This window comes from Morchella importuna, assembly GCF_003444635.1.
Source record: "Morchella importuna strain M04M26 chromosome Unknown Morimp01GS019, whole genome shotgun sequence".
Lineage (NCBI taxonomy): Eukaryota > Fungi > Ascomycota > Pezizomycetes > Pezizales > Morchellaceae > Morchella > Morchella importuna.
In genome coordinates this window covers 325086-347166 of record NW_025763416.1, presented here as the reverse complement: position 1 = coordinate 347166, position 22081 = coordinate 325086, and the positions used below count along the sequence as shown (strand labels likewise).

General features: G+C 43.8%; 4 protein-coding genes across 4 annotated transcripts; 2 read left to right on the top strand and 2 right to left on the bottom strand.

The window, feature by feature from the left end:
• Positions 1-531: 531 nt before the first annotated feature.
• LAJ45_06478 (uncharacterized protein) lies at positions 532-4239 on the bottom strand (the record flags this gene model as incomplete). The annotated part of the gene is made up of 6 exons (XM_046116042.1): positions 2125-2193; positions 2265-2290; positions 2373-2383; positions 2654-2683; positions 2858-2958; positions 3880-4239. 6 exons carry the CDS (start codon positions 4237-4239, stop codon positions 2125-2127), a joined length of 597 nt encoding a protein of 198 aa, XP_045970703.1.
• A 4348-nt stretch (positions 4240-8587) lies between these two features.
• On the top strand, positions 8588-10501 carry LAJ45_06477 (uncharacterized protein; the record flags this gene model as incomplete). The annotated part of the gene is made up of 5 exons (XM_046116041.1): positions 8588-8771; positions 8831-8933; positions 8984-9386; positions 9435-9978; positions 10038-10501. 5 exons carry the CDS (start codon positions 8588-8590, stop codon positions 10499-10501), a joined length of 1698 nt encoding a protein of 565 aa, XP_045970702.1.
• A 2434-nt stretch (positions 10502-12935) lies between these two features.
• LAJ45_06476 (uncharacterized protein) lies at positions 12936-14891 on the top strand (the record flags this gene model as incomplete). The annotated part of the gene is made up of 5 exons (XM_046116040.1): positions 12936-13309; positions 13377-13637; positions 13704-14108; positions 14175-14630; positions 14687-14891. 5 exons carry the CDS (start codon positions 12936-12938, stop codon positions 14889-14891), a joined length of 1701 nt encoding a protein of 566 aa, XP_045970701.1.
• Positions 14892-21470: 6579 nt separating this feature from the next.
• On the bottom strand, positions 21471-21983 carry LAJ45_06475 (uncharacterized protein; the record flags this gene model as incomplete). Its single annotated transcript, XM_046116039.1, has 3 exons — positions 21471-21641; positions 21693-21777; positions 21970-21983. 3 exons carry the CDS (start codon positions 21981-21983, stop codon positions 21471-21473), a joined length of 270 nt encoding a protein of 89 aa, XP_045970700.1.
• Positions 21984-22081: the final 98 nt, after the last annotated feature.

Genomic DNA, 22081 nt, shown 5'->3' with positions numbered 1-22081 from the left:
CGAGAGAGAAAGAAAAAAATAGAATCAATGGGCAGACGGCTCAATTGTGCACTCAAAATAAGAATAAACTCCCTTGTTGAAAGCGAGCGTCAGCCCCTCCCCCCCAAACTACTTGCTTGTAGAGCGGGACATGATAAACTCGCCCAATGCCTCATTCACACTATCCCATTCATTCCACCTCTATCTTAAAGACTGACCAGGAAAGAAAAGGAAATAAAGATACTAGAAGAAATGAAGCCCCCACCACTTTGTTCCCTTCCCTTCAATAGGAACTTTTGTGTCTCGTGCAACTCACCTGCCCATTGATACGTGCGCGGATATCCATTTCAAGGTTAGGGGAGAAAAGTAAGGGGGTGAATGAGCAAAAAGGCAGTTACACCGAAACAAGAACAGAAAACAGGAACACCAAACAACCTCTAGCTACTCATGCAGTAGCTCATGACCAACACCCGCGCATTGAAGCAACCCGCCCTGTAAACACCGTAACGACCCGAGCAGTAGTAAGGAAATTTGGCATCCATCCTCCCTACACTACACCTCTACTGCTCTGCCTCTACCAGCCGACTCCCCAAAAACATCCAATCCACCATCGAAGCCTCCCGGGGATCCGGGGCTGCCAGCTTCAGCTAGCGGATCCACGCCTTCGGCCAGCCTGGGGTCGTTCCTCCGCATGATTTCCGTCACAGGCCCCAACAATCGCTGGAAACCATCCTTACCCAACGTCGCCAACTTCATCTTTGTGATCGCCCTCACGCTGGCTGCACGTGGCGCATCGTTCAACAACGCCAACTCGCCGAAATAGTCGCCTTTCCCAAGCTTTTTGACAGCCTCTTGAAGACCATTCTTGACCACTTCTGCCTCTCCTGATTCGATGAGGTAGAAGTTGTCACCGGGATCACCCTGTCTGATGATGGTCTCCCCGGCTTGGAAGGTTACACTCTCCAATGCATCCGCAATCTTCGATCGTTCATAGGGGAGGAGAGAAGACAGAAGAGCGACCTCCTCGAGGAATGCTTCATACATTCTCCGTTTCTTGAACGTATTCTCCATCAAGATACGACGGAAGGTGACACGGTCGAGAGCCCATAGGACAGCTTGACTGGTTGTTGATATAATAGTAGCCGCACGAGGGGCATTGTACATCAGGGCTAGTTCACCAAACGAGCCTCCAGGGCCGATCTCGTTGACTTTCTGGCCCATTCCATCTGTGCCTGGTAGCATGCTGCCGGCAGGGTTTACATAGATATCAAACGAGCCGCGCTCAACCACATAAAAGTAGTCACCGACATCGCCTTGGGTAATGACTCTAGTACCCTTTCCAGGGATCGGTTTCTCCATGAGAGCTGACAGCACTTGGGAGCTTTGGTCGTCGTCGAGATGCATGAACAGGAAGTTCCCTGAGACAGCCACTTTGAGACGCTCAAGTTGCTCAGCGGTTTTCGGGTATACCGGGGGCGTCCACTCTTCCGTTGAAGAAGATGGGATGAGAGATTCGGCAGAGACAGAAGTCCGTCGACCCATGTTGTAATTTGATGGAAAATCACCACCCGTGGAAGAGTTTATGAAGCTTGAATTGGGGTGTAGGTGGTTGTTGGCTGGGGGACCATGTGGGGGTTGGTCGTTACCAAAACCAAACCTCGCGCGTGGCGAAAATAGCGACTGTCCCTGACCCGGGGATGACGACAGCATTCCAAGGTTCGATGGGTCGGGATTTACTAAGGGATTTGGTCGGAAGCTTGGCGTGGTCGGGCTTTGGCCTACATCTTCATCCTCCTCCGTAATGGTGGTTGAAAAAGGGTTGTGAGAGAATGGGCTCTCGCGGCCGCCGTCTACAGCAAGACCTAGTCCGGGTCCTGGGAAAAGGCTTTCTCCTCCAGTGTATGTTGTTGTGGTTGACATCCCACCAAATGGATTTGAAGAGGAAAAACCCTGACGAGAAGAAATTAGAAACTCGGCCCGCTGAGCTTCAAGGCGGCGATTGAAAAAGTTAGCGCAGAACTGGAGAACATCTGTAGGGTTTTCTCTGCTAATTTCGCGGTTGAGGGCGTCGAGTGCGTCGGTGTATGCGGCTGGGAGGGACATGCCTCCTACTTTTCTTGAAGGAGACGGTGGGAGTGTAGGGTGTTAACGAACTGTATTGGATTTCTCCGGAGGGTGAAGTTGAGAAGTGCTTGTTGGGTCGCAGCGAGTAAACTACAGAATGAAGGGAAATCAGACGTTGTTCTTCTAATAACTATTTCAGCTAGAGCAAAGAGTCATCATACACACAGGTAGTTATATGGGAGAGAATCTGCTAGAGAGTGTCTCACATGGTCAGTCAAACTTAACACAAACAAGCCTACCGGAAGACAATCAAGCGAACGGCAACTCACCAGATTCACAGCTAAAAAGATTTGACAAGTCAAGGTGATAGAAACGATAAATAAAAATTCTATTTGCCTTCGATGGTCGATCACTAAAATGAGGCTGTTGGATGGCTGACTGGCTCTTCTTGACTGTGGTGCTGTTGCCTCGCAATGGCTGACCCTGGTCTGTCCACTCCCTTTGTTCTCAACTCAACCAAATGACGGTGCCTGCAGGAAGCCGCCTGAAACCAGAGAAATGCCAACAGGAACTTTTTCTATTGTTTCTAGAGCTGATGATAAACACGGACTCGCTTTGGGGCTTGGAAAACAGCCGGGTTCTTTTTAACAGTCATCAGCTTACTTCCTCCAGTCATGATCATGATTCGTTCATAGCAAGAAGAAGCAATGTTACGCAACCCTTCTAGCAGGTGGTAATAATAATGGGATGATAGGTAGTGGGATGAGGAGGAGCAGCGGTAGCAGTAGCAGCAGAACATCTAAGAGAAACCTACAGAAAGCGATTATGGATGCTAATTTTACAATAAAGCAATCCAAGCCAGCTCCGTGTAGAACGAGTAAACCGAAAGACGTGTTTCCGAGCAACCTGCCTGAACTGCCGACCGCACGCGATAAAAGAGCAAACAAACGCACGTTTTGTTAAATCTCCTCTTTCCTTCTAATTTTCTGCTTGATCTATCTCAGAGGAAAGTGACGATGGTGATGATACAGAATGATGCGGGGGGGGGGGGTATGGGAGAGCAACGAATAAATCGATGAGGAAAGGCAGCTGGGGGTGGGGAGGGACGTGTGTGTGTGTGGAAGATGGGACGATAGACGTTGAGACGGATAGGTGAATTGTGTGAATGTATGAATGAATGTATGAATGTAAGGGAGGGGGAAGGAGGAACAGGCGTGGGGAAAAAGAACCAGGGCAGCACTAGCAGTAGAAGCAGTAGTAGCAGGCGTGGATAACTGAGTGGAGACCTGAGCGGAGAGATGAATGGCGGGGGAGGGACGAGACCGACCAGAAGCACGATCCTACCCTACTCTGTATGGTAGCTGCCGGTGGTGGGGATTGGGAAATGACGAGGGAGGGCTCGAGCGGGCGTCAAGGGCGATTGGCGAGGGCACGGGCTAAGACAAGGAGTGCTGCAATGAACGCAAAGCAGCAGCAGCACCACAGCAAGCCAGGGCAAGACAGACGGAGACGAGGACTTCGAAGCCGAAGGCGAGGAAGAAATCAAATCTTCCATCGCATCTAGAAATGAAAATGGAACATCGGAAAACGGAATAACTTGCTCTGAAACGTTCCACAAACATTTTACATCTGCTTCTGCCCTGTCTTAAATTCCAGTCTCCAACCAACAGGTACATACATGTATCCATCATACCTACATGTACTCTACTCTAGAGTACGCATCAGGTAGAGTACAACCGATAACTTTAAACTGTATCTAAGGTTGACCCCTCCCGATATCGATACGAAGAAAGACCCGCTGCTGGTTTGTGAAAGGTGGTGGTTGGTGGTACATACTGGAGGTGGCCTAGGCAGGGCACGTTCCATCCATCCACCACAGCCGTTCCTGGAAGCGCCGCCCATCCATGGGGCCTTGCCTGTCTTGTCTGCACAAGCATCGGATGGCTGACTGACTGACGGTGTGAACAGACCAACCGAGCACGCACCGAAAGCAATCCGGTTTTCGGCATTTTTACTAGAGATGTGGGGTGGGGTTCCTGCGGAAACAAACACTGAGACAACGCAGCAATGAGGGTAATCTGCATAACCAAACCTGCAGGTTTTCGTGCAGAGAACAGCAGCGAACAATTCCAGAAGTCCTTCGCCAAAATCGCTCAAAGGGGGAGGAGCAGCGCAAGATATGGCTTCATCGCGCATGGTGCCTCGGAAAAAGTTGTTGCTTGCGAATTTGCACTTTGTGGGTGTAACAGACGATACTCTACTTAGTGTTTTTTTTTTCTATTTACGACATACATGACATGAAACGCTCTCGACCATTGGAAAACCACTAGAAAAGTAAAAAAGCAATCTGTTAGACACCCCATCGGTGCCCACTCTCGATCTAGGTCCGTGTCCCCCGAAACGATGGGACACACTACTGGTAATCGGGTCGAGGTCATCACCATCACCGAGAAGCAAAGCCACCCCTTGATGATCAGAGGATAATCTCTAACTAGCTCTTATGAGGGTTTCAGATGAGATGACTTACTGTGCTGGACCGACAATTGATATGCTCATGCGTCCCAGTTACTCACGGACGTTCTTTCGAAATAAACTGCGAAGATGGCCATGGCTTAAATACAAAACCCCCGAGAGGTGCCAACGACTGATTATTAGGGTACGATTAAAGGCCGAGAGCCGCGATCCACTCTATGATTCGCCTCAGCGCCGAAGACTAGATAAAAAGGGTTCCGGGGTAATGGAACATCAGAAGAACCAACAGTTGAGCTTGCTTCGATGTACCTAGCTAGGTACTCTATTCTCACTGCCACGTTCGAATAATTTATCCACAAGCCCTAGAATACTTAGTCTTACTTGACAGCCCTAACACCCACTACATTGAAGGGCAAACATATGTCAGATTACGTGAGATCGCACACATTATCACTCGATCAACACAATGAAACATCAACGCGTCAGGGCCAAGGTGCTTCAGGGAATCTATGCAGTCATCTACAAAATACGACTACCGAGCTCCTTAATTTGAACTCTAAATGGGTTGGAATATCAGCAAGGTCTCCGCCTTCTGTCCATATTATCCTAACCTAGACTCATACTCTATCACTCGGGCTATCTATTTCCTATCAGCCGGCGGGTTAACCCATGCGTCATAACTTCCAATCAATCAGTGGCGGTCATTAATGAACCAAAGACACCATGACACGTGCCCCAGTTAAGACGATGAGGTACTATCTCGTCAAAAAAAAACTTTCCACGTTTTACACAAACGATCACACTACCACTAAGATGAGAATGTGAATCCCGATTCTTGAGATCTAAGATTGGAGACCCAGCATTATGAAAACATGTGAAACGGATTCGCTTAAGAGCATCTGGCACGGGGTTATGCGGATGGAACGCGTAGAGCCCAATTACATATCATTGTCTGACTCGGCAAAGGACCTACTTACCCAAGAGAACGCCTCCGGCAAAATGATACTGTAGTGAACGTCGAATCAAGGCTGTCTGCGGGACGAATCAAACGAAGCCATAAAATTTAACCATTCACCACTCTGTACCCTCCGCTACTGCCGCCAGAAGCGCGTGGTAGTCTTGTCTCAAATGCACACACAAGTTCCTTGATTATTGATCGTAAAACAGGCGTTAGCTACACGTGGATGATTTCGGTTATATTGACCAATACAGTGGTTGGGAGGTAAGGAGAGGCTTAATTATCTCTAGGTATTGATGTGGATTCACTTAGGAGAGAAAATATAGAATATAGGTACATGTACTCTACTCCACGTATGATGCAAACCCTTTGGGACAGGTGGCCTGACAACGCTCAATTGAACGCACAAAAGATACCTACTTAACCCGAAATTAGCAGATGTTGAAACCACAAAAATAAAGGCCTCGTGTAGCTTACCGACAATCGACAAACACATAGTCAACATATATCCGCGAGGACATACACTACGTATGTGCAGCAATGCAGTGGTACCAGGTGATATTTCAACACTTAAACCCGATGTCACAGAGAAGACTACATACAACAACGTTGCCCAGAGACAGGTACCATCTGGGCTGGAGTATTGTTTGCCAAAACACAAAATCGTAATGTCACTCAAGTGCAGAAAACAAAGATATTGGACGATGCTTCTTTTAGAAACAAACATCTGTCGATTTGAGCGCCGACTGCAGAACATTTCCAACATCTGGTTATACATCGACGAATCATATAATGTCGATTCATCTGTTCAATGTGTGAACACAGAGGATTTGTGCGTCCCTAAACGGTCCCTTATATTATTGGGTAAATTAGTCTCACACCTGATTGGGGCGATTTCCAAATACGATCTATTTTGTGTCTTTGATCTACAGGTACAGATTTTCGCCGGTTGGTCTTATAAAGCTCTGAACACGCACAATTCTAAGCACTCAATGTGCCCTATTCCATATCGACCCTCCCGGAGCTCGCGCAGTTGCTATGCACGTGCTACATGGACTGGTTCAAGAGATGGAACGACAACTCCGTGGAACATAGTCTCCAATCTTGGTATACACTTGTCATTAATTTAATTACTCCGGCCATGGGCTTCTGCTAAGTTAGATACATACGTTCGCTCATGACTGGTCACTCGATGGGAACGTCGACGCTCAGTGCAACTACGCACGATTAACCAGACACTGCGAGCTCGAGTTTAAGAACTATCGCCAAGAGTTCTCTCGTACCGATCTTCATATCATGTTCCGTCACCCGACTAATTTCGGACGTTACTAGCCACGGTTTATAGTGCATTTATTTCATAACCTATGACAATGAAACCAACAACCACTAGCACATACCCAAAATAGAGTTATAGTACAGAGGGCCTGATTCTCGCTCTTCTCAAAAGACTAAGCAAATTTGCTGGATGTGTGAAGTTATTTTGGTTTTGCATATATAAATCTTGAATTAATCTGGTTTAGCTAACAACCTATATCCCTGAAAAACAGCGGTACTCGAGGAGAGCCAATAGGTCCTCTGGCAATGCCTCACCAAAGCTATGAGTAGCATCACTTGTTTGTGTTTCCCTGGTTGAGATACACTCAAGAACTTTGCTTCAAAACCGATCACTCGGTTGCCAAGACAGGTTCTTTAAAACCCGTGGCTCATTTCGAAACATTTACTCCAACTCGCGCGATATGGTTCATGTAGTCTATCTTGTTATTGTAAGTTCAAGGGTCTTATAGAGTCAACAAAGCCATCTAAAGTAACTTTTTATGGACGCCCATGATATAAATATTGCTATTGACCATTATGTACTTTAGTCGACGTCTAGAGTAAATATCCCGACATTAATTTGATGTATAGGAAATTGGAGAGACATGACTTATGAGTAGGTGTAGCCTAGTCTCGTACCCAGCCCATTACTTGCAGCAAGCTGCCCAGCATGGAAGCAGACGGGTACGTCGGGGACGAGCCTAGGTGAAGTCATTTATTGAATTAAGGAGAAATTTGTTCGATGGGAGATGGCCATTCATCGGCAAACAAGGGCCGATGGGAGACTCTTGTTCCCAACCCCTACTCGCGCGTTAATTAAGTCCTTTGAAATTTTGTGAGGTCGCTACCAAGAATTTTTATGGCTTAATTAAAGTGTGAGTAGTTAACTAATAGTCTTAATTCGCCCCTGGAATGAGTATGCATAGCCCGCATGAGGCGGTAGTCTTTTGAGAAGCTTATTCTAAATACATGTATATAAGTATATCTTAAAGAGATAAAGCTCTATATTGAGTAGAGGTGATCGGCATTCAGTGTCACCGACACTGCATAGAACTGCAATAGTGGAGGAGAGAATGGGGTTGTGGAGTTTAATAAGGTTCAATTCCTCGTAAAGGTCTTATTCAACTAAAGCTTATGTGTGCAGAGAGAGATGGAACATCACCGTCATGCATGCCTTCTGACTGTTGGAGTCGACTGCCAAGACTGTGACGTATGACGTTAGCGTGGTGTCAGGGTCTTGTTTAGTTGCGGCTACCAACTCTATCTGCAGCTGATAATGACAATCATTATCTAGTTGAGGAACGGCCGCTTTGCTGATCTATGGTATTTAACCAGATTTTTGAATTAGGGGCGAACAGATATCTATGGCGGTAAAGCAGGTTCTCGTCATGTTGTGAAGTCATGTTTTCTTAAATTCCCATAGGTATCTGCTTAATATCTACTGCTGTGTGGCTTAAGTCCTACCCACATTTTGGTACATGTAGTCTCGGTTTACCTCCCTCTAGGTCCGAATTTTTTATCCCAAATTTTCATCCATTTCTGGGTGCGAATTGAACATCTGATCAACTATTACTTTTTTAAAATATAGTTATTTTATTGAATCAATACCTAGTTGGGATATACATGTATCGACTATTCCGCGCTAGCTATTCAACCTCCATACTTCCTCTGCCACGCTTGTACTTGTTACCGCGGGCAACTTTCTATTTTTCTATATTTGTCCTTCTATTCAGCTCTTCCCCATATCACCACGGTTATCGATCAGAGGCGGACGCAAACCCAGTCGATTCTGAGGACTGGATGATAGCTCCAGGAATTGAGCCTGGTCGGGAGAGATGGGGCTGGAATAATAGGGCCAAGAGGGCAGAGAGTAGGACAGACGTTTGTTTGAGATGGAGCCACCAGAGCGTGTTGGTAGGAGATACAGTCTATATCTATGGAGGACAAGCAAAAACAAGCCCCGACCAGTCTTTAAATACATGGAGTACGTATGAGCTCTCCCCTTTTTTTGCAGAAGAGTCGAATACTAATATATATAGTTAGACAATAATTTCCTGACTTTAGATTTGGGCAAAGATTGGAGCATTGCTGCTCCATACTTTCAAGGCCTTCCACAACCAGATGGCCCACCTGCAGTAGCGAATGGGTCTGCACCCCTTTCAATGTATTCATGAAGCACACTAATACAAGAGGCAGCTATCTCTGGCATAACAGTGAGAATATCTACCTTTACGGCGGCCTCTTCTCTGATAAACCAGATGCGGCACCAACTGCATTCTCGCTCTGGCAATATAACATCAAATCAGCAGAATGGTCAGATATCACCTCAAAGACTTCCATTGATAGTGACTCTGGGGGTAAGAGTATACAAAGAGCTGCAGAAGGTGCAGGCGTTAGCATTCCTGACAGAGGGCTTGGTTATTATTTTGGTGGTCATTTGGACTCTTACACAACCGAAGGGTGGAGTAAACAAACACCACGTATATATTTAAAGAGTTTACTACAATTTGATATGAACAAGAACCAGTTTCTTAACGTCACCGAAAATGGGCTAGAGGATGCTGGAGTCCCGGAAAGAGCAGATAGTGTTTTACTATTTGTAAGTCAGCACATTATTAAGACTTTTTACACACACTAACCTTCTCAGGTTCCGTGGGGTTCTGAAGGTATCCTCGTCGGCATTGGTGGCGGCCTGAACGACACTTTTTCCCAGCTAAATATAATCGATATTTATGACGTCTCCAGCCGTAAATGGACAAAGCAAGCCACTGATGGCACTACTCCTAAATACCGTGTTAATCCTTGCGCAGTTGTCGGCTCAGCATCTGATGGCTCCTCCCATAATATCTACTTCTTTGGTGGGCAAAATCTGGTACCTTATGGAGAACAAGTCCAGTATAACGACATGTGGATTCTCTCAATCCCGTCATTCTCCTGGATCAAGGTTGATACAGACGGTCAAACAGTCCCTTCTGCTCGAGCAGGCCATACTTGCGAGCTCCATGGCAGCGATATGGTGGTTATCGGTGGCTATGTGGGACAAGAACTGAGCTGTGATAGTCCCGGAATCTACGTGTTTGATGCGTATACGACACAATGGAAAACGGAATATAAATCGCCCACCAGCAGTTCGAGCAACAGTGCAGAGAAAGAGGTCGCGGGGTTTTACCGCGTACCAGATGTGGTGATTAGTGTTATTGGGGGGATGCAACTGGTGGGGCAACAGTTACAAAACCCGGGATGACTGCAGACCCTGACTCACCTGTTGCAACTGGGAAGCCGGGAGATTATAAGTATACTACAATCACTTCACACACAGCTGCTGCGCCGACTGTCGCGACTATCACGAATTCCGATGGCTCTGTGTCTACGACCACCACGTATGCCAACAGTACAATCTTGGGCGATCCCAACGATCCTGGAAAATCACCTAATGTTGGTCTTATAATTGGTGCTAGTTTGGCTGGAATTGTTTTACTAGTGCTGTTGCTGTTAGGGGCAGCTTATATGTGGTATCGCAAAAAGATCAAGGAGCTGAGGGAAGCGAGTGAGAAGCTAGCCTCAAACATGGAATATAGCGGAGGAATGGGTAGAGAAGGGCTAGGAGGAGAGTTGGAAAGAAGTGAGAGCGCAAATGAGCTATTGGGTGAGGAGCCAACGTTTTGGGGAGTGTTGCTGAGCCCCAGGAGAAGTTTAAGGGTTGTTAATCATTGATTATAATTGTGTTCTCTTTTATTTGCTGTTAAGCAATATGCTTACGGCTCCATGGCGCTTGTTTTATGAGTCTGGTGATTGTATAATGGTTTGTGGAGTTTTCTGGTTATTGTTGGTTACGAGGTCTAGAAACGCATAGCCCTGGATCGCAATTATTTTCTTTGCTTTATTTAGTATATTAATGTTGCGTTCCGATATAAAACAGAATATGAACATAATGTGGTAAATTAATGTAATGGAATAATATATACCTATATGTTTATGCGATTTGTGGTTAATTGTGAGGCCAATGGACGAACCTACGAGTGATATATCGTGAAGTAAAGTGAGCCAAGAAAAAAAAATTTTTTTTTTTTAGTTTAAATTGAGCCAAACCTACATGATTGACATTGGAGATATTGTATTTCAAAGAATGGCGAACCAAGTACACATTAGGGGGACATAATCGTACAAGCTTATGTCGTAACTATATACATATCGTCGAGTTAAACACATGCACCACCTCCATCACCACTGTTATATGCGGTACAACATATACCAAAAGTCCAAACGTACCCAGTCGACGAATAGGGTTCTTAGTTCTACCCCTGTCTGTTAATGACGGGTGAATCGCTCTTGGGAATGGGCTTACTTTATCTTTCCCTAATGATGATTATTGTGAGAGACGGCGTCTATGTACCGATTGGTTGCATCCTCCTCCCAGACGTGTTTCTAATTGCAGAGGTAGAACACACTAGAGTGCTAGTCCCTCAACATCATCTACATCTAAGTTGAGCGCAAAACACGCTTGCACAACGTCTGCATCAATCCACCCCTTCTTTGCGGGCCCAAACTCAACTTGTTGATGAAATATCTGATATCATAGGTATTCAAGGACTGGGTTATTATGTTTAGTGCTTAAATCACTGCTTTTTGTAAAGTTGAAGCGTTTGTGGTTCAACCTTGGATTTTCAATAAGTCTGCATCACTCACATCGAACGGGGTCGAAAAAGGATTCTTGTATGTACCATCTCTGGTGCATGCCCTCTGGCAAATCGGCGGCTATTCTGCGTATCTTCCAGGCAAGGTTTCAAAAATTTGAGGAAAAGAACGGCCTGATATGTACCTACTGGAAATCATCGCCTCAACTGTATGTACCTACTCTACCGTGAAGGTTCCCAGCCGATTGGCCCCAATAATTGTGGGTCTATATCATGTAACTTCTACATCTATACGTTGCATAAGAATGTCAGCTGAGATCGATCCAGTTATGTAGGCACCTTCATAGCTTTAAGTTCTGAGGGCACGGGAATTTATGACATGTACCGATAGGTTAGGTCCATCAACAGTCAACAGGCCGTGTTTTTCCTTTTTATATCGTAATTCAACCCTAGACGCCCATCAAGATGAAGCCCCGGGGGGGGGGGGGGGGGTACGTTTATCCGCTGCTCAAGGACCGGGTTTTAAAAAGTTTTTCGACGTTCAAATCATATCACTTGTCAGCGGCTAAGGCTAGAGGCTCTACCTTGAAGGACAGGGTTTATCCTCGCTTCATATATTTTTCCCTTGGCTCTTTAGGATGTGATGCCGAAGCCCTAAAGCCTACGATAACCGGTAACTAGAGACATGCGGGCTTCTAAGTAAATAAAACGCCGAGTGTTTTGTTCTCCCTCTACCTATCCCGGACACTTGGTAGAGCGGACGGTGCCGAACCAGGAGATCGGGTCCCGATATGTCTCGCTATAATAATGCTCGGTCATCAACGCACAGTACTGAGCAATCTTCAGGGGCAAGAATTAAAAAAAAAAAAAATTTCTTCTTACAAGCTAACGGGAAGATCCTTTGCTTTCTTTTTAGGGCATCACGACACGATGCCCACCTGTCACTTATCAATGATGGACCGTGAACCTTCCTGCTGATGGGCGGGGCCAACTTGGCGTGGAACGAACGCCGCATTAAAATCTCGGATATTCGGCACTGAGGGGCAGGCCATAATATACCGAGGGACAGAAAATTGACTTTCACTAGCTAACATCGGCGGAATCCAGCAGGAGGTTGGATATTGTTACGCATAGGAAGACATTTTACAGGGAGTTCAATTACTCAATTGGACGGTTAACATGGCGTTTTGTCGGAGGTTGAACACCCTGCTTTATAAATACCTGTTGCTTACTTCCCCGCCCCTGAAAGGAAATAAATAGAGTGCCAACTTTTTTTCAAAACTCCATAAATCCTTCCTTTCTCTTTTGATATGTTCTCATGGTATTTTATTATTTACAAGTAGGGTCACCATTTAACAGGAGTTTTATTCTTGGCTTGATGGGAAACAAACTAACGCGAGCAGGGTTATCTAAACCCACAAACATATTCATAGCTTCTACACACAACAAAGCCAAGATTTCGACCCTAGGCTGAAGAAATACATACACGCAAATTTTATCTGAGACGTATCGCAATGGCAAAAAACGATGATGCTATCTCGTCTTCTCTGGATGAAAAAGATATTGAATCAGGCGTTGGAGCGGGAAAGAGTGATTATGGAAATGATATCGATTCTGCGTCATCAACCACAAGCTCCAGCTCTGACGATTATGCTGAAGGCGTCACACGAATTGCGACATTAGTGGACCCTGATATTACCAGGATAGCTACCAAAGCTTCTCGAGCTTCTGGAAAGTCTGGGAGAACGGCAAAAGATCTTGAATCAGTTCTCGGGACAGAGTTTGAGGTCAAGTGGGAAGGTCCAGATGATCCACAGAACGCTTTAAATTGGACGACTAAGACGAAGGCTTTAATTCTTGCATTGGTATCCTTACAGACTTGGATGGTGTATGTTATAACTCAACCGTTGGTTTGATTACATGGTGGGCCGATTGTTGACTGTTTATATACATAGCGTTTTTTACTCTACCTCTTATGTCTCCGGCTCTCCCGGGATCATGAAAGAGTTTGGTATAACATCTAAGACCATCGCCACGTTAGGTATGACAACATATATGCTTGGGCTGGCAGCCGGACCGTTGGTTTTGGCACCAATGAGCGAGCTTTACGGGCGAAGACCAGTCTACCTGATTTCCCTGTCATTATTTTTCATCCTCGTGCTCCCAGCATGTCTAGCTCAGAACTTTGCGACTATCCTTATAGTTCGCTTTTTAGGGTATATTAAACCCCCTTAATATTATTTACATATATGGATCCAACTCACTAGAATATTTAAATATAGGGCTTTCGCTGGATCAGTCACAATATCAAACGCACCTGGAACTATTGGGGATATCTTCGATGAGCATGGTCGAACTATGGCAATTACTATTTTCTCACTAGCTCCAATGAACGGACCTGTGCTTGGACCGATTATTGGCGGTTTGGTTTATGGACACCTTGGGTGGAGATGGACCAGCTGGCTAGTTTTCATCATTGCTGGAGTACTAGGTGTTTTAGCATTTTTCATTCCGGAAACATACGCCCCTGTTCTTATGCGAAAGAAGGCGGCAAGGCTTCGCAAAGAGACTGGAGACGATAGATATATATCAAGGTTCTGTTACAAAGATGGTGAAGGTGACTTTTGGGTATTAATCAAGACCAGTCTACAACGACCAATCATCATGTTGTTTACTGAACCACTCTGGTAAGTTGAGGCGATTTCTTTCGGGACACATCTAGAATAACTTGACTGATAGGGAGATTGTGATAGTATATTTTGGGCACTTTACATTGCGGTTATCTACGGTATTCTCTACCTTTGCTTCACAGCATATCCAATTGTTTTTGCTCAGATTCGTGGCTGGGGCCCATCAACTGCTGGCCTTGCATTCTGTGGCATTGGTGTTGGCACGATATTGTCGGCTATACTAGATCCAGTCAACCAGAAGATCTATGAGATGCATAAAGTAGACCCAGATACAGGCAAGAGACCACCAGAGGCCCGTATTGCGTGCACATGTCTTGCCGCAGTCCTGAGTCCTGCCGCAATGTTTTGGTTTGCTTGGACCTGTGTGCCAACCAGTATTCACTGGATCTGGCCTATTCTGAGTGGAATTCCTTTTGGGTTGGGAAACACTTGGATATTTTTGCACGGGAATAGTTACCTAATCACGAGTTATGATGTTTATGCTGCCTCTGCTTTGGCGGGGAACACTGTAACGAGAAGGTAACACATCCTGTTGTATCTAAAAATTTGATATACAGACTAACACTAAGTAATAGCATTCTTGGCGGAATCTTGCCTCTATTTGGCCCTCAGCTATACTCAAAACTAGGTCCGAATTGGGCGGCGACTACAGTTGGGTTTATCTCAATGGCGCTCATTCCAATCCCATGGGGATTTTATAAATGGGGCAAGCAAGTAAGAATTCGGTCGCCAATGTTGCAGCGATTGCAGAAGGAAAGACAAGAAAGGGGCGAAGAGTAATTCTATTGGTTTCTCTGGGGATACGGGCTAATCCCGGTTATCTACGGAGTCTAAGCTAGTTCGATGTATATGTAATGTCATAATGTCTAAAAGTAGATAATGTTTTGCGTTGAAAAGGGTTATTTAAAATAGGTCAATAAAATTCTATACTATAAACGTAATTGTGTGTTAAACTCTTTAATCTTACTATCGTGAGCAGTCAATCGCTTCATAAATTAAAGTCCACGTTGACACGAGTGAATTTAGATATAGGCTTATGCTCGAACAATGCAAGGTATCGCCATAACCGTAGGGTTGCATGCAATTAATGAATAAATAAAAAATAATATAAAAAATAAAAAAAGATTAAGGTGATGAATCATGATATATCACTCGTTAATCTCGCCTTCGAGGAGCACTTTGGGTTTATTTATTTATTGCTTCGGTAGCTTTTGTGAGTACACACGTTATAACTTTTAGCTTTTGTTTTTCTCCAAGATTGCAATTATGCTGGATCGCATGTGTCAAATGTTAGCAAAATTAATTATTGACCACTTCAAACTCTTGCTTTATAGTACTTATAGTGGGCTTTTGGTGGCCTTGGCTAAGTAGTTTTTAATTTCTAAGCTACATGTATTCTGACAATATTTAGGTGATATATGGCCCAATTCGAAGTTGAGATCAGTCGCGCAGGCCGGGTATATATATATTCTCCCCCAAACACAGCTTCTGGGTACTCCACATGTTTGCTCCTCGGCGAAACTCGTAGGCGCCACTGCTGAGAAGAATCCCCTCAAGACCTAGGTGATACGAATGTATAGCGATATGGATTTGTAGCACAGAGGATTTTAAGTTTACTAATCGGAATTTCTGGCGCCGAGTGATATCTCATGAGTGCATGACCCAACCACTACTACCGATCTATATAGATTCTCCAGGTGTAAGTGTTCTGACATAATCATGAGCTCGCATACCCCACTCGTGAAGAGACTGTTACAGTGATTTCTGCGCCCGCTGATGAGACATGGCGTTCATGAACGGTGGTACGTTTGTTCACTCACATATGTATGTATGTATCAATTAGGCAGCCTTACGAATCATGTCTACCACGATTTTAGAACCTGAATGATGTATGACCAGCATGCAGCCTACTATTAAAAACCATGTAGGAGATGCATACATGTATCTACAATGTGATATAGATCGAAAAGCTATGGTTGATATCTTTCCGATATTGCCTCATTCTTTCCTTAATTATGTACTTCATTAAGCTACCTTCGAACCCCTGTAAAATATTAAATGATAACTTGATGTATTTCCAAGATGCATTTCATGACATGACGCCTTTATAATATATTATATCAATAATGCTTAAATCGAGGGGTTACGTACTATAGTAATAATAGCTAAATTTCCTATATAAATATTCGTCTGTATTTTTCTGGGTTCGGACCGGAACTTCTCCGCATTGGCGGCCGGTGACCATATTTTATTTGCGTTGGATAGTGGCGCTTTTAAATATATCTTCTAAAGAAGGTTTACATGATTATATGATGAATTATTTTCCCAAAAGGCAGCTCAAGTTTGAGGTCTGGACTCTTCTAGCCTTGTATTCTCCATTCTGGGCCATTCTAGATAGATACATGTATTTACTGCAATAAAGTAGGGCTTTATCTAGTGGGGCAGGATATGTCAGACAACTTATCTAACTTTAAGGGTATTCGCGCAGAGAACGATATCATACGGTCCATAGCAGATCTAGACTTTGATAATTGAGTATGTATGTACCGGGGCTTAAGGGTAAGTACTGAGAACCCCATTTTGGGCCGTAAGGGCCAGCGGGCGTCTGCTATTGGTCGATTCAAAAAAAAGGACACTTGGCGGCCAAGAGGTTATTTGAATTGTGTGTTACAGCTTTTGCAATGCAACCTCCATCCCCTCTTTTCCACTGATGCTCTTTCCGAACTCCACGAAAAACATGTTTGAAAGTTTAGGATTGCTATTAAGGTGATGGCTAGAGCAAGGGCTATCATTTGGTTATTTTTTTGTATTTTTAGGGAAATATTTATATTTTTGAGTGAGTATATATGAAGTGTCTTCGTACTTTTTTCCCCCATACAAATTTCAGGGCCAAGACAAAAATTCATTGGCTGCTTTTTGGTTGCTATGCAGATCATCATCTGCAGAACCTTTCTTATTCTGCAATTAATTAAATAGCAGTGGCGGGTGTATGATATCACTTAAAACTAGTGCCTGAGTGTCTGGTTCGCACTTTGTGGCGGCTGATACGGCTAGTTTCAGGCACCTAAACTCCCACGTGTTGAGTGCATACGCAGTCTTTTTTAGAACCAGCGAAAAATTGGAGTTTTAGGTTTTAATCAAATTTAGCCAGCAAGCCTTGGTGATTCCAGCCTCATAAGAATTAAGATATCAAGTCATACGCGTTAGAGAATCGCAGTATGGTACTTTATATCATGAAGGAGAAGACTCGGTCGGGATCGGCGTCCCGCGGCCGGCCGCCGTATATAGGTCAAATCATATCACCGCTAGCGGAAGCTATGATTGAACCAATTAAATATTAGCGTGTAATATCAACCACATAATATCGTTCTCACCCATAATCTCTCGTATGAAATTAGCTAAGACTATATACGAAATTGTGTACAAGTTGTTAGAATCATCAATGCATAAATCTATTATTTAATTAAATAATACCACATACTTTTTAGGCCGTATGCAACTCGAGTGATAAATGATGATTATAAAAATTCTTGGTTACGGTAAGCAACACCATAATTAACCGATCGCGAATCATCTGTTAGCTAATTCGCTGCCTGGCTTTCACGCGGGCTTTGAGCTTAGGCCTCCAACGTCATGGTTCGTGTGCTTCATCTCGATCTCTGATCAAGTCTATGCGAAATGGAAGAGCCTCACTAGCTAGAACACAACACAGCAATTGCAAGGCTAGACTAATTATATAAGTACGCCTGATAACTATATATTTATCGTGTAACGTTAAACTAACCCTGCATAAAATTTGCGCTTTTGGCTCTAGATCTATAATCGGGCCCTGTAGCTAGTGGCCTGGCGCTTAAAGTATGTGCATGTGGCCAAAGAACTTCCCCGACAACATTGATAATATTATATTATCGACGCTGCTATGTCAGTGTAGAGCCTTCTATATCCAAGTGAAGCGTACAATTATTTGCGTGCTTATTAAATCTCGATTGACTTTAATTAATTTCAACTGATCTCTAAATTCTTAATTAAATGGTTGATTAATATGATTCTTGATCGATCACTACTAGTAGAAGGTGTCGTCGAAAAAGGAAGATGAAGATTTAAGCTATGTAAATATAAATGTGAGCATGTAGATGTACAAGTAATCATTGCAAGTGTACTTTTCGATGGTAGTGGACATAACATACACAATATCTGAAGCCAAATAAGTACTTGTAGATCTAGAGATGATGGTCATGGGGGTAATAGTCAAAGCCACGTCAGTGACTTTACGTTGTATACTACTTTTTTCGTTCCATACAGACGTAAATACATGTACTAGGAAAGATTTAGTGCAGTGAGTAGATCAGAGCTGAAACTGCATGTAGTCTTAGTTTTGCAAATTTGACTGCTTCCGTAAAGTACAAACCTAAATGGTTCACATACAAATCCCTGCACGTATGTACCGACATATAATTGATCTAGTATAAATGTATTACATCTATAGGGTAGACAAACCTTTAAACTCTAGCGCCAACACTCGCAAAGGTCTGACCGTCATCACCCTATAAGCGAGTGTATACATATACAAGTGGAATGCGGCCTGCGGCCGCAAATCTATATGTAGTGGGCGAATAGAAGCTTTCAGCGTCGTCATCTAGTCCGAGTACTTCCCAAGAGCGACTGGCCATGGGTGAGAAAGAAAGTGTGTTTGCCTTTAGGTCTTTAGGACATGTAGTGACATGCCCAGTCCATGGTCTATTCCTAGGTGAATAACAGAATCGGTCGGGTCCAGTCTGATCGTGTAAGCATTGTATTATGTGGGTAATTCTACAGTTATATCAGTTCTTCCTTCTCGATGAGCTGGCTCGCGAACCCTCTTCGCTCGCACGAGTTCTTAATATTAACATGTATCAAGCTTGGTATAAGACTATATCCGCAATTTATTCTACCTGCCAGTGTTTGCCCTTTCGATGCCAGCTCCCTTCCCAGTATTCCCGGGTCCTATTTCGGGAACAATTCTTTGTCTGTACATATATATGTGCTTCTATATATATGTGGTATGCAGACCATACATCCTAACCAATAGAAATGCTTGAAGAAGCTTATACTGTTTAGATATGCCTACATGTATTTGATGTTTGATTCTTGGTATTTATCTCATCAAGGCTGAGCGAACGTACATATGCGTAATCGAGTATTAGTACTCTAGAGTACATACCCATATAACGCAAGTACAGTACCAAAAAAGCGGGTGGATCCAGTACTATCTTTGGCAAAATACCGTATTGTTACGGTATTGTTACAGTATTAATACGGTATAATATTTAGGATTCCGATTTAATTCGGAAGTTTTGCACGATTCCGTATTGGTACAGTACTTACATCCCCTTTTTCGTACTGTAGGTACATCCCGTGGTATCAGATTCCTGCAGTGTGTGTATCATTAAGCTCAATCTCATGTATGTGTAACCTCTGGTGTTTCATTCTATGTGAAGTATGCATTACGTCCTTTTGGAACGAGTGGGTGGGTGATTTGTTGGAAGTAGGAAGGATAAGAAAGAGAAGTAGATCGATATAGTAATATACCTGCTAGGGTGAGCTCTCTTGAGGACGAGGATTATAACTCTCTTTTCGCTCTTGTCAATGATCAACGAATCATGATTTATCATTACTAAGCGTAACATAATAAAACTTCGATTGCAATGACAGAATATACATGAATCTTCTTTCCTCCGCTTCTAGATCTAGTTTTACCTCTAACATTTCAATAGAGACATCTTGAGTATACAACTGAACAAACAAAAAAATAGTTGAACCCACCGAATAATAGATACCCCAGATAAATTATAGCACACTGTCAAGAAAACTCATGTTAGAGGTATTGGATCATACTAATATATGTAGAAAAAGACCTTACCTTTGTTTCAGTGCCCCACTCTTGATCCCATAGTGGAGAAGTCACCAAAAAAGTAAGCCCCAAAAAGTAAGACACGGATGAGAAGCCCAATAACATTCCTGGCACTTGTAGAACGTATAGAAATGCCCAATCTGCGCGACCTGAGTCTATATTACCCCTTGAGAGAACCTTCTGAATTGCCTGTGGTCCTTTAACATCGAGGTGTGCAAATAAGAGGATGAGATGAAAAGAGATCGTAACAGATAGCAGGCCAAGAACAATGCTGCCGTACCAAGCACCGCGAGTAAACCAAGTCGTTTTGTCCCTTATACTTTCCCAAGATAATGATGCAGTTACAGCTGAGGCTACTACTGTTCCCTATTTTATTTGCAATGAGTTTGCAAGCAACCTTCAAGATTGGGACTAGAATCTTTTACTTACTGACATAGCGACATAACGATACTCTGATCTTTTGTTTTTACACCATAACTCAATCATAATATTTCGTTGATCCTCGGTGTGATCTATCCGGAGAATATGAACGACTGGCCTCTTTAAAAATTCCCATGGGGTTGTTATGATGACGAGAATAAAGTGGGCCACAACTGGAGTATGTGTCATAAGACTCTCCCAAGTACTCTGTTTCTCCTTTTGTTAATAAAATGAATGCTTGTATGACCGATTCGTATAATTATTATTGCAGGAAGGGATAACATTAATACATACATCTTTAAGGTTGTTGGCATAACCTCTGAATGCATCCATTACACAAGGCATTTTTATCACTAAAAATAGGAGTTCCACAACAGATATCGATTTAAGTGAGAGGACTTTAAATCTATAGAAATTAGAAATGGGGTGATATGGGAGTCTACCTTTAATTTATAGTAGATTGACTGTCTACATGTACATTGCCCGGATTTTAAAAAGGCGATGAATTAACTCTTTACCTGCAATTCTCACTGTTCTAACCAGAACGCTGGATCCCAAGTAATTAAATCCCATTATTCTGCTTGGAATTAACCAGGCTGTTACTGTACTGTGATGTGAAGACAGTTTACTGTGTGTAGACTTACAATACGGGTTCGGGGTCTAGATTGCATTCTTGTGGGCTCGGAGCTAGGCGCCAGCGCCTCCGATTTTCTACAACGCAGCAAATGCAGCAGCGCAGGTATGACAAAACGTACAGCTCTTTGAACCAATAATAAGGATGTTGCCACCTCCTGAATGTTGCAAAAACCAAATATTTATCTCTTTGAGTATCGACCCTTTTCTTCCCGACAAAAAATACTGTTTCTTCTTAACGCGGGAAAACTTTAGCGGCGCCGGGGAGATACATACATGTAGATACATGTATTTATGCTACAAACCAACATTTTGACATGACACGCGTGGTCATCGTCACAGCTTCTTCGCTATCATCATCACCATCCCACAATCATCCCCCATCATCACCATCAAACAAAGCACCTACACAGCGGCTACAGTATCTGCTCTCGGACTTCGCGTGCGGTTAGATCTACCGAAAGGAAAGTGCAATAGCTAGAAGCAATCTTCCGATCGGCCAGTGGAGTTTTCCCAAGCTGATTCTGCTGACCGGCTAGAACAACAGTTCGGACCGGGGCAACAGCATTTGCAGCTGCTTTATGTGTCTGCTGCGTATGTTGAGAAAGAGTGTGTGCGCGTGTGTGTGTGGTCCATACCTGGGAATCGTAAGGAAGTACAGCTAAGGGCTTGAATACTGCATAGTGCACCTGGGTCAAGACGAAAGCAATTGCTAATGATCTACTATTAGGGAGTCAGTTTAAAATTACAAGAGGTCGAATCAACGAGGCATTGTGTAACTTCCCACAGCTAATATTCAGATACGAGTGCCTGGCAGCTAGAATGCCTATCACCTTACATAGAAAAGGACTAAGCGGACAAAATAGGATATTGATCCTTCACCGCTGCTGCCGCAGTAAGGCTGAACAGACGCACATTCTAAGAGGCATTGACCTCACTATACATGAACTGCGGGGCTGATTACCTGCCTCGTGGTGGTGGTGGTGGTGGTGGTTATCGAGCCTATTCTAGCCATATGTCCACTTGG